The following is a 13,905-nucleotide window of genomic DNA, read 5'->3' as shown; positions in this document are numbered from 1 at the left end:
TCCAGATGACCTCAAACAATCATTTTGGTGTTTAGTACTGCTGAAATGCTGTTTGATAACACTGTCACATAGATGAGCAATTGTAGATCAAAACACAAACTGTACATCTTGCATAATTCATACTCTTTGGGGATGATACAATAACACTGAACTTTTTTTTAAACACTTATGCCTGCAGTTTTATTTGCTATAAACATTTCTTTTCTTTGTTGGAATCATTAGGAATGAAACAGAACCACATTTTTCTGCCATTTTCTTCTCAAAAAATCATCAGCACACCCTTGATGCTAACTATTTATGTTCCTTCTTAATAAACTATTTGTAAGACTGAGATGTATAGCTGAAAGAAGTGAATTACTTATCAAAAATTATTAGAATTTAAACTACTACAAAAATTCATACAGGTATAAAATGATAAATAAATCAAAACAATTACATCTAAATCATAAGAATTGGCAGGTCTGAAAGTGGTTAGGATACTTCAGACCATATTTGGAGGTTCAACACCTCTTCAAGAGCAGTGAGCACTGAGCATTTGTCTTTTAGTTAGTGGTAGAAGGAAGGTCCTTACTGTCTTCTATCCCTAAACCTCACACTGGGCACATGTGCACAGAGCAAACCCCAGACCACCTGAAAACATAACATCCAATCAATAGTAGGAAGGAGAAATGCTAATGTGATGAGTAAACTCCAGTCCAAAACTAATGGTGCTAATAAATTTTTTTATGGTCCACAGTGGATGAATGATCCCTACCAACCACATATGTTAGGACTTGTGTTGGCCAGTCTTATGCCAATCCAACACCAGACTGACCAGGAACTAACATCTATACAGCAGTAGAATGAGAAAAATCCAAACAAAGGGGTGAACAGAATGCGGTGAATTTATCAATTTTAAATTCAAGTGACAGTGGGGATTTGTCTTTTCTTATAAGGTAGAAAGAGAGTATTCACCATCTAAACCAACAGAACACTACAGCCCTATTCCCGATTAAGTGAAAGCAATCTCACTCGGAAAGAAAAGCTACTTGATTCACTTCCCTAGTGGCTAGGAACTGGTAAATGGCAAAAACTCCTTCAACTGTATGTGAGGGAACAATTCATTAGAATCTGTAGAAATACAACACCTTAAAACTATGAAGAGTAGGTCAGTCCCAACATTGCTTTACTCATGATAGTCCATGACTTGATGCAATCTGTTACAGGTTTTGTGACACACTCCACCTAATCAGTAAGAATTACAGACCCGTAAAGTAATGTGGTGCAGATTTAAAGCTAAGTACCCCCAAATAGGTATCACTTGCTACAGAGCAGAAGCAGGTATGTAAAAAGACTACTATAAAGGTAAGAGATAAAAATAGAGTGAGAATTTACCATTTGAAGTCTATGGATGTTATGGAGAATAGCAACAGGTTGCAAGAAATAGCCCAGTGAGGAAAAGATGTTCACATTATGAAGATAATGTATAACCACCATATAAAATAAGTTTCAGATACCAATTTGCATAATCTTCTCTAATGTACAACAGAAGAGAGCAGCCATGAAAAGGGTGACAAGACAGATCTGGTGAGAGAAAACTTGAAAGAAGTGACAAGAATTATTTGTCAATGATGTATAAACCAGATTAATAAGTTGATAAAGCCAACAGGTAAGGGTTACAATGAGAAACCCTGTATAAAAAAAAATGAGTTCCAGGAGATAAAAGACAGAAATAGGAGTAATGGAAAGAAGCAGTGTTGGTAACATAACAACAAAGAGTTTGCATGGGGCAAAAAAAATAATCAGGATCAGATTGGGAACAAAGATGCACACAGATGGAAGTAAAATAGGTGTGAAAGTCCTTACCTCTTCAGGCATTGTTATTTCAGTAAAAACATTATGAGTGGGATAAAGAAGAACATATAAATATCAATAGCAAAGCCAACCAATAACAACTACATGCAAACAGAAGCAAAAAATTAGTCATCAAGAAGAGATGGTGTATCAAATGAGAGGACAAAGGTTAAAATGGAGGAAAGTAAAAGTTATGAAGGTCAATAATGAAATTTCAATCTCATAGGGCAATTAAACAGTAAGGATGAAGGACATGAAAGGAATGAAACAGGAGAAAGTATGGGAGAGAAAACAATGTGGGAGAAATGAGAAAATGAAAAGTATCGGATAATGCTACTCTATAGATTAAATTGTAAAAATGGATGAACCATTGTCCAAGAGCTAAGTAAAAAAGCTAGAAGGGTGTGGAACATTCATTTGGAAAAGTCAGAAGTAGTAACATAAACACAAGATAAACTGATAAACTGGCAAAAAGGAAGGGTGAACAGCACAAGAAAGAAGGAAGGCTACCTGTGAAGAGTGTGGCTTTGGCTAGAGGAAAAATGGTTTATTTGTTTTGTATTTCCCACTTATTTAAATGAGAGCTATCTGTGCTGAGGAACAATGGAGGAATGATTTTGCCAAAGAAGGGATTGGGAAAGAAAAAGAGGCATGAATGAAAAAGGTTGAAGAGATGAAATCACAACTGTGCTGGCCAGAACAGTGAGTTGAGAAAGACTGACATGGAGGAGTCTGAATAAGAGAGAGAACTCAGAGAAGATGGATAAGCATGCAGGTAAAGACTGAACCCATCTTGACTAAACATATCAAACAGCTGGAGCCAAAAAATCTGGAAATGGAGACCAAAAGATTGGGAGTTTCATATGGAGGTGAGTGGCCCCTTAATAACTGATATAATATGCAAAAAGTTAAACTGTCAGAACAGACCATATTGAAGTGCCACATACATTTATGCATCAGGACATTTTTCAGATTTTACATGTAAATCATATATAACCTCCAGGTAATTATAAAATACTTTACTTTTTCATTTTCACTGCTGTATCTCTATATGGTTTGAGTTGATTTGACTGACCTTGTAACCACTACAAAATTAGAATTTTTCATTCTAGAAAGACTACAAATTATAACTCAAAACTCCAAATGTTTAGTCTAGATAGCTTAAATCTAATAACATTGTACACTTATATATATTTATTATTTTTATTATACTGACCTTTACAAAGTGACTTGCTTGGCCATGTTTTTAGTGGACTAGTATTTCATAAAATACAGTCACATTTGAGTGTATTATTACTACTTAGAAACAAGTTCATAAACTAATTTTTCTTAAAACATAGAACAGTAAATAATGAAATACACCAAACAAGTATCTTTTCTAGTTTTGTACTTTGTACTCATTTGCTGTTAATCATAGGTTGCTAAGCCTTATCAAATTTTGCATGTGGAGGATGTGAAACAAAGTAACTTTTCTCAGGTTTTTAATATACATTTTAAGATAACATCAAACTACTATACTGATACAATAAAATTCCACTGTAATTTAGTTTAGTAACTAAGCTGTATTTGAATCTAATAAAATATGAAATCTCCAGCTCTCTAAAGTCTTACCTTATCATTCAAAATCTCCCATGAAAAGATGAATTTTTCACCAATTAGTCAAGAAACCTACTAGAAATAATGCTATTTTAGATTTATTAACATAAAATATGGAAATGATCAAAGGGTGAAAACTGAGGAACATCTGGGTGCTTTATTGGGTTCAATGTTTTGCTGCATATGGAGATAAGGAATAAAGATATTTTAATTATCAATTTAAGAAAAGTACAACAGATTTACTGTTATACATTTATTTTAGTACCTATGCTTGTTTCTCTATAACTTTTGTTTTGCACAAAACATATATTCTTGACTGTGTATTGTGCAAGTCCCATCTGTTCTTAAAATTGGTAAAATGTTCTTCAGTGTAATAACTGACAATGTACCAGGTGTATATGTATTACTAGTGACTGACAGCATTGTTGCCAAATGAACTTTGGTGTATTTTCTAGAGTCTCCTGTAATTGGTGTATAAAAACCAATGTGCAGAGAAACAAATATTATTATTATTGGACAACTACAGTCAGTGTGCTATAGGCCTCAGGAGCTATAACTGTGATAATTGCCTATTAATTGGAAAACTACAGCATTGAACCAGTAATGTTTATAGATTTAGACCATTACAAATGATTCAACTTCAGTGAATTAATGTTTAGAGGACGATTTTATAGATTCATCTCAGATGTTTTTTTGGCCTGACAGGGATCTTCCAAATAACTGTCCTACTGATAATTCATTGGTGAGTGTCAATAATGGACATAATGGTTCTAGTTCACCTGGTGAAGTTCCATGTGCTAGAAATACATTGATCAATGAGCAAGAAAAGAATCTGCAGACTTTATCACTCTTTAAATATGCACTCCCAAAAAAATGAACTGGAAAAAGTTTCATATTACTTTTTCAAAAATGGTGTGCTAATGAGAAAATGGAGAACACCAAATGTACCAGTGTTAGAGGACTGGGCTGTAATTTATCAAATTGCTGTTCCAAAAGTGTATCATTTTGACATAGTGAATGTAGCCCATAAACTCCCCATGGAAGGTTGTTTAGAAGTCAACAATGCATGTGATAAAAATTATGAAACATTTATTTTGGCCAAAAATTAGGCAAGATGTTTCCTGGTTTTGTAAAACTTTTCACACCTGTCTGTGTAATAACTGATTGTGTTATTACAAAAAAGATAACATTTGTGCTCAAGCACTTTCACATGCTATGTAATTTTATTATCATAAGGTTATTTGTATTAATTGTTTTATATATATATATTTTTATAATTTTTGAAGTTATATAATTTTTTAACAATGCATTGTATTTAATAAATTGTTATCAGTGTGCATGTGTGTGAGTGTATGTATATGTAACATCTTAATTAAAAATTGTCTAATGCCAATCTTAATTCTCTAAAGAGAGGTGTAACAGATTTACTGTTGTACATTTATTTCAGTGCCTACATATGTTTCTGCATAGCTTTTGTGTGTGTATGTGTTTTTTTTTTTCACAGGATATATATTCTTGACAATGCATTGTGCATATCCCACCTATTCTCGAAATTTGTAGAAGGTGCCTGAGCATAAGAATCAACAATGTACTAGTTATGTATGTCATACTAGTGACTGACTCTATTGTTGCCAAGTGAACTTTGGTGAATATTCTAGGAGTCTTGAGTGAATGGTATATCAAAGTAGACATGCTGAGAGACAAATATTATTATTATTGGACAGCTACAGCCCATATGACATAGCACTCGAAAGATATAACTGTGATTAACACCTATTAATCAGAAAACTGCAGAACCAGTAATGTTTATAGATTTCAACCATTATAAACCATTGAACTTCAGTGAATTAATTTCAGGTGTTAGTATTTTGTAATTCATATAAGACCAATCAAGCTAGCTAGCTTAAGTGATATGTGACACTATCAACTCAGAATTAATATGCTTGTCGTGGACCTAGATTATCAATAAAATATTCAGTTCTAGACCAATTATAAGAATTAGTATTATCTGTAAGTTCTAAAACTTTTGTAGATAAACAATCCTTTGTAATAAACTATTAATAATACCCATTATTATAAACTGTACTTTTCTTGTTATTGTTTGTATACTAAAACATATTTGTGTTAAAAATGAAAGTTGTGAGTATTAATCTTCCAGGCAAATACCATAAATCTAATACATATTCACATTTAATTAACTTCTGAATTCAAATAAAAATATCTTGTTATTTGATACATTAATATACACAACATAATAAATTGGAAACCTGTCTGAACTAAACAATAATAGATACCTAAGGCAAATTCTGAAGGGGTGAAACAAAAATTATCTTTTGTGAAAGATTTATTTAAAGACACTAATTAGATGTGAAAAATGTTTAAAGACAAATATTTCAATATTCAAGATAAACATATACTTTATAGATCGAAAAGAGTAATTGCAAGTAAAAAAAACCAGGTTGGCTCACAAAGAGTATAAGAGGTAAAATTAAATAAAAGCACCATAAGTTTAAGAAATTTAAACTGACTGGTGCAACAAGAGATTTAGAAGATTACAGAAGATGAAGTTAAAGAAGCAGGAACATCAAAAGGAATTGTGTGAGAAAAGGTTGGCTAAAATGTAAAATTAGCAGTATGAATTTCTTTAAATAAAATAATGGTAAGCAAGTGTTAGGAAGAGGTGATAAAGAAAGGCTCACCATTGATAATTATGAAATGCTAGGTTTTTAAATTTTGCTTTGTCTTTAGTTTTTACTTAACAAGATTTAAGCAGTATTCCACATATTGAAGAGTTGGTAGATGAAAACAAGATGAAACAACATTACTGCATTAATTTACGAGATAGTTAAGAAAAAACTGAGAAGTTTCAAGAATGATAAATATCCTACACCAGATAGTATTCTTCAAAAGATGGAGGTTACAAAATTAGCTGTGCAAGCCACTTGCTGCAATTTTTATCAGTCCCTGAACAGTGAGTAGGTACCAGAGGACTGGAAATTAGCTAATGTAACTGCTAATTTCAAAGGAGGTGAGAAAAACTGTCCCAGTAATTATGGACCTATTAGTCATATACTGTATTAAAAGATGCTTTGCAAAGTCATTCTGAAAAGCTGACAAATTGATGAGACGGTCAACATGGTTTTACTGAAGGAAAAATCTTGCATTACGAATCTTTGACATTCCTTGAAAAGGTTACTGCCAATGTAAATAAGGGTAAGTGTAGATTTGATATACCTGGATTTTCAGAATACATTTGACAAGGTAATATATAAAAGGCTTGTAAAAAAGTTCTCTCTGTATGTGTGGGGAATAAGTTAGCAAACTGGATAGACGAATGGCTGGACGGAAGAGAAAAAGAAGGTTGTTACCAAGTTCATCCAAAATGTACTAATTTCACAAATGGGGTACCTCAGGGTTCAGTCTTAGAACCTTTATTCTTTTTTATTTAAACAGGCATTGAACTGTTGGAAAGGGTTCTGAGTAGGTGTACTTTAATGACTATGTTGAAGGGGTGAAATCTCTCAAATCAATAAAAGCAATGATATGGCCTTTGATGCATGACCCATCTGAACTGAGTTAAGAATCTAGTTCAAATTGATGTTTATTGTATCAAAATACTAAATCTATAGTTTTGTATGAATTAGGGACTCAAATTACTGATATATATATTACAAAATCAAAACATCATATCTTTTATAATCGTTCAGATATGGTTTATGTACTGAATCAAGCATAATGGCCCCATTCACCACTTTCCATTCTTGGAAACAATATCTTATATAAGTAAGTATATTATATCTTATATAATATAAGTAAGTAACTAATTTCATTACACAGTTCACTGGTTAGAAAGGAAGGACAAGGCAGTATCTGATGAAAATCCCTAAATATGAGTGGAATGTTTAAGAAAAAAGTGTAAGTTAAACATTATCCGTAGGAGAATCGAAAAATAAGACAAAGTTAAAATCTAGGTAGGGGATAAAATGGGTAGGATTAAGAGAGGGTTTTCCCAACACTGGCAACAGAGATCTCAAGGATATAGAATCAAGAAGAAAATTTGCCTGATGGTAAACTAAGGCAAAAAGAACAAATGCCACGGTTGGACAAGGCTTGCAAGTACTCACTTCCAAAAGAGAGACAAAATGCTCATTGTGAAACAATATCTAGAAAAGGAAGGAAATATTATACTGCAAAAACATGTCTATAAAAAATAAAAAAACTGAGGTAAGTCTCACATATTCAGCAGTCAAGGTCTAGAAAGGCAAGCCATGATCAGGTGGAAGAAAATTAACATTCATCTCAATGGGTTTTGCTATAGTAGGAGGAAGGCAAACAATATCTGGAGAAAGTAGGATGTACCCTGGCCCTCAGAGCTCCTCACAAACAAAAGTAATAGTAAAACATATAAATTATAAAGAACAACAAAAATGAAATAACTGATAAATTGTAAATGTTGAGAAATTGTGTGGTGAAATAAACATATGTATCAGATGTTATGCATTAAAGCAAATAAAATATTTAATTTAATTATTAATTTACCCCTGAGGTAGAAATATAGGTAATTAAAAATAACAGACTCTTTTAAACCAAATTGAACAGTGAAGATGAAATATATCACTAAACTCTAATTTAAAAATACTAACCTGACAATAAGCATGTAGAATACTAGAAGTCTGTGTGGACCCTGGCTACAGGGTTCCACATAAACCAAGTTAATAGGGAAAAGTATACGAGACAAATAATAATGAAAATTAAACAGAAGTTATTTTTTAAAAGTAAGTAAGTATATATAAACATTAAGATATGTATGAGACACGATATATGAAAAAAAAACAATATTGTTAACCCAATAATTGATATACCAGTAAGATAAATTACACGTTTTCCTAAAATAACAAAAACCAATGATAAGCCTAATTGAATGGTATAGAATGCAGGATACAACTAAGCCTAAACCTAAACTAAACTCTCAGTACCAATCTACCAAAACTTATGTTATGGAGCCCAAATAACAACAGATAATGATACTAGCAATAAAAATGTTATAAACTCATAACTATAGATGTTTAATCTGCCCAAAGTTGGCAGACTGTATTTAAAATGTGCAGACCACCAAACTCAAGTCAAGGCACAACAAATGTCAGCACTCTGGACAATCAATATAACAATGAAAAAAAGCTGATTATTTTGCAGTAGAATACCACCACTAGAAACCTGTATAAATGTGCTAATAGAAAATATAACTTCTGAAATGGTAACTTAGAATGTGTAATTCATAATTCAAAATGAACACATTACAACCATACTGACAGAAAGAAATACTTTTTGTAACAAAGTAACAAGTCCATAACTAAATAGAAATATAGAATAATTCCACTTCAAAATAATTCAACAAGTTACAAATATCACTACTGTATAATAAAGAGTAAACCTGTTGAGAGAAATTGATACAAATATGAGAAAAAACAACAATAAACACATGAAACGAGAACAAATTAAAAGTCACAACACAAGAACAGCCAACCAAGAAGTAATAATTCAGTGAAAGAGAACAGAGGGAGTTGCACATATCAGGAGCATGTGTGTTGCACTACTATTGGTGGGAAGGTTGTCACATGATAATCTGCATGCAAGACACACTTTACCATTTAACTGTTAGGCATGCTTTTTTTTTTACATATAGATAAAAGCACCAAACTATTTATTGATGTGAGAGGAAGTAATGTTTGGTATTGGAAGAATAATCATGAAACAACTCTGGTACATCAAAACTAAGGCAATTTTCAGTTTGTTTTTATTCTTACCCAAATCCAAGTCTGAATACTAAGCAAACATATGACAGTTTTGTGTTTGATAGTATCTGTGTTAAAAATTTCATAATTTTCATTTTTCTCCACTAATTTGAAAATGATAGAATGTGTAAAAAAGAATTTTTGGCATAAACACTGTAATCATAGGTAAAATCATGTTATAAATTTTAATAATTCACAATAAACATTCAATAAAACTTACAAAATTTGATATATTTCTGTATTTATATTAATATTCATTATTTCAATGCCAGAAAGAAATAAAGAGCAAACATCACAACAGAAATTTCTTACATATATTTTGTGTATTTTTTTCATTTTTATACTTAAAAGTAAGACAATAAAGCATTGTAACAGAAATGTTTAAATTTACATAGGGAAATACACTATCAAGATTTTAACAATCACAATTGAATAATAAAGATACACCACATGGCCAAAAGTAGGTGAATACCCATATGTGCTTGTTGAACATTTCATTCCAGAAACATGGGCATTAATATGGAGTTGATACTGCCTTTGCTGCTATAGCAGCCTCCACAGGAAGGGTTTTCCCTAGATTTTGAAAGATGGCTGTGGGAATTCACTCCTATTCAGTCACAAGAGCATTAGCAAGGTTGGGCAAGAAGGCCTGGCTTGCAGTCAGCATTCCAATTCATCCCAAAGTTGTTCAGCAGGGTTGATGTCATGGCTCTGTGCAGGCCAGTCAATTTCTTCAACATCGACCTCAGCAAACCATGTCTTTATGGACCTTGCTTTGAGCATGGGAGGCATTGTAATGTTGGAAAAAAGGGGCCTTCCCCAAACTGTTGCAAAAATTTTGGAAGCACACAACTCTAGAATGTCATTGTATGCTGTAGCATTAAGACTTCCTTTCACTGGAACTAAAGAGCCTAGTTTAAACCATGAAAAACAGCCCCAGACCATTATTCCTCCTCCACAAACTTTATGCATTCAGGCGGGCATTGTTTTCCTGGCATCTGCCAAACCCAGATTCGTTCATCAGACTGCCAGATAGTGAAGCAAGATTCATTACTCCAGAAAACGTGTTTCTACTGATCCAGAATCCAATGGTGGTAACTTTACACCACTCCAGCCAATGCTTGGCATTGCTCATGGTGACCTTACGCTTGCATGTGGCTGCTCGACCATGGAAACCCATTTCATGAAGTTCCCAATGAACAGTTCTTGTGCTTGCATTGCTTACACAGGCAGTTTGGAACTCAGTAGTGAGTGTTGCAACCGAGAAAAGACGATGTTTATTATGCGCTTCACCACTTGGCGGTCCCATTCTGTGAGCTTCTATGGCCTACCTCTTCATGACTACAGTGTTTTTTTCTTCTAGACGTTTTCGCTTCACAATAAGAGCACTTACAGTTGACCAGGGCAGCTCTAGCAGGGCAGAAATTTGACGAACTCACTTGTTCGAAAAGTAATATCCTATGACAGTGCCATGTTGAAAGACACTGAGCTCTTCAATACAACCCATTCTACTGCCAATGTTTGTCTATGGAGATTGCATGGCTGCATGCTTGACTTTATGCACCTGTTAGCAACGGGTGTGGCTGAAATAGCCAAACCCACTAATATGAAGGGTGTCCGCATACTTTTGGCCATGTAGTGTGTATAACAAATATAGAAAATCACAACTCACTTCAAAGGTTCTTCTCCTTTAATGTCATCGCTAGCTCTCTTTCTTTTGGTGGATAACCTACTTGTAGATGCTTGATGTTGAACAGGTTTTCCTTGAATTGTGGGATTATAGGCAGACAACTGCTTGAGCTCTTCTCTTTGTATATATAATAATGCAGTCTTGACACACTATATATAAACACACACATATTTAATTACAATAATAATTAAGAATATGTAAATTGAAAGAAAAATAAATCACAGAAGCTTAAATTATATTTTTTAGAAAGAACACTGTGCAATATTTGAAATCAAGAAACCCAAGTAACAGAAAAAAATTTGATATTAATGTAACCTTATCTTTAAACCACAGTACATATGCACACAATTAAGCTCAGTCAATTGGAACAACCACATGACCTCTTTGTACCCATTCAAGGTCTTTATAGCTTTAAATACTTCCAATTTTCAATAGTGTACATATTTACAAAATTTTGCACACTTTCAGTTAACATCATAAATAATATTTTTTTAGTGAAGTAGTTTTAGTAAAATAAAATAAAGATTTGTCCATGTTTATATTAACCAACCTCATAACCACCAAAACAAAATCAAATTATATTAACCAACCTCATAAATCTAACCAACCTCATAACCACCAAAACAAAATCAATCTAAACTACCCTTTTCTGATTTTCGGAATGACTCTAAATTGTAACACAAAACTACATTCATTTACCCTAAGTAGTTTTAAGGTCCTAACAGTGTACATCTATTTGTAATTAAAAATTTATTTTTTTATATGCTCTTTGAATCCTGTCTAACTATTATCTGTGTCACTCAAGGCACATACAGCTCACGTTACAGTAATGAATCACATTAACTACAAGATACTTGCACGTGTGGCTTATGAAACATTTTTATTATATTATTATTATTTTCTTTACATAATCTATTCTTAACTAATCTAAAAAGAGATCCACATTTTTACATTTTGATTACTTTTAATAATAATAAATAAAGAAGAAACAAGACAAATATGAAATAATGTACTTTATCTTCTTTTTTCTTGCTGTAGATTGTTGAGAACACTTTATACTACTGTTTTTACACTAATGGTAGTAATGCATTAAATAATTTTCATTTAATTAAATAACGGACCAAAGAACATATACTGATAATATGTAAAAAGCAGATAATTTCTCCTAACACTCAATTTTTCTACCTTTCTACCTATGCAACAAAAGCTGTTGCAAATCTGTCCAAGCTAGCCATTAAATTTCCCATGAGAAAGAAGGTTGTTCTCTGAGTAAAACTAATGTTTATTTTTTCAGAATACAACATTATACAATACATCATTTGATAGATCAAAACCTTGACTTTCTGTTGGTTATAAATAATATATAAATAAATCTAAGAGAGAATAATCACCAAAACCTGAAAGAAAGGATATGACAGCTTGATGTGGCAGGAATGGGGTCTGATTTTTTATTTATAGCTTTGTAGCCAAACAAAATTGAAGGCTATAAAAATTATGGTTTGTCTGAGCAATGACAATTTTATTCTGAGTAATTTAAGTTTAATTTTGTACTTTTTGAAAGGGTGGTGAATAAAATAGGGAAGACAAGATACCTAAAGTAAATATGTCATGTGTTATACTAAGAGAAATTCAGGAAGTTTTTTAAAATATGACCTCGTAGAATTAAAACTTATAAAGATATGAATCATTAGCTAAAATTTTAAGCTTTTCTAAATAATATAACATAAAAGAAAAAATAGTTTAATAAAAGTTTAAATGTAAGACACTAAACGATACCTTGGGTGAGAAGATTAGTTAACCAAAGACTTTTAAAATGCTGGTCTTTCATTTTTGATTTGTTTATGAATTTTGTGGAAAACTATCCAAGGGCTTTACACGCATAGCTGTCTCCAATTCTGAAGTATAAGACTAAAAGGAAGGTAGCTAAGGAACAGCCAGTGAGATTTGATAGTTACACTTATTGCACCCACAAGCCCCACAGAACACACATTTGCAGTAATGAAACACAGATAATAAAATCTTAGATTCACAGTTTGAGCACATTAATCACTTGGCTGCACCAAACTAATGGTCCATTATGAAAGATTTTACAAAAGCTCCAGATAAAAGAATAATGTGCAGCAGTATAAAATATGAATGTAAATAACAAAAACATGATATGAGTATACACATACTTATCTATTCATTTTCTCAAAGTGTAATAGACATATAAAACTTTGTTAGCTAGTCTAATTTATAATGCAAAAATACACTACAGTTCTACAAAACACCTTTATCCAATACATACATACAAGTTTCATATTTTAAAAACCCTTTCAACTCTACAGTTTATCTTACCTGTGAGTTCACCATTTTTCCACAATGATTTAATAGAACTTCACTCAGAGATTCAATCAACTTCTTGGGAACAGAAAAGTTTCTCCTTTTAAGGTAGCTCATCAGGTAAGTAAATGTGTCAACAATTGCAACTCCAAGTTTTTCAGTTGTAAGTTGATACAAACCATACCTATCTAAAATCTGAAAGAATCAACTAGTTCACATACATTTAAAGACTCACAGAAATGGTTAAGTGAAATGAAATGTAAATGATAAACCTTAACTTTAAAAACTGTACTAGTGATAAAGTATTTTCTTTTCATAAGCCATTGTGCCAATATCTTATAAAAATAATTCAAAATAAAGAATCTGTAAAGTTTATTTTTCTTTTTTGTCATACTCTTTTCCTTTATATATAAACTCTCAGATCTAAAGTTTGCAATAGTTAATTTATTTGAAACCTACAACTAGCTAGTAGACAAGCAAAAAAAAGTTATAAAATAAAAAATTATTGTAGTTTACTTTCTGTAAATGTAAACATTTTATTGCCTGAAAAAAGTCCAAAATAAAACCTGTGTGTTAGCCCGAAACACACTTTCAAAATTCAAATTTAATTCTGAATTTCTTTATGGTTTGGTATCAAACACTTTCAGAATACTTAGAACTAATTTTACTTTG

General features: G+C 32.1%; 1 protein-coding gene across 1 annotated transcript in view; it reads right to left on the bottom strand.

Annotated features, from left to right (window-relative positions):
• Positions 1-236: 236 nt before the first annotated feature.
• The window catches only part of LOC143242978 (uncharacterized), a 32,834-nt gene continuing 19,165 nt past the window's right edge, over positions 237-13,905 (bottom strand). The window contains exons 3-5 of the mRNA XM_076486588.1: positions 13,249-13,428; positions 10,894-11,060; positions 237-630 (exon numbers count right to left, since the gene is read on the bottom strand). Coding sequence (XP_076342703.1) covers positions 591-630; positions 10,894-11,060; positions 13,249-13,428 — 387 coding nt within the window. The 3' untranslated portion in view covers positions 237-590. The remainder of the gene's footprint in view (positions 631-10,893; positions 11,061-13,248; positions 13,429-13,905) is intronic.

The sequence above is a fragment of the Tachypleus tridentatus genome, unplaced genomic scaffold (genome assembly GCF_004210375.1).
Source record: "Tachypleus tridentatus isolate NWPU-2018 unplaced genomic scaffold, ASM421037v1 Hic_cluster_2, whole genome shotgun sequence".
Classification (NCBI taxonomy): domain Eukaryota; kingdom Metazoa; phylum Arthropoda; class Merostomata; order Xiphosura; family Limulidae; genus Tachypleus; species Tachypleus tridentatus.
This window is presented reverse-complemented; position numbering and strand designations above follow the sequence as displayed.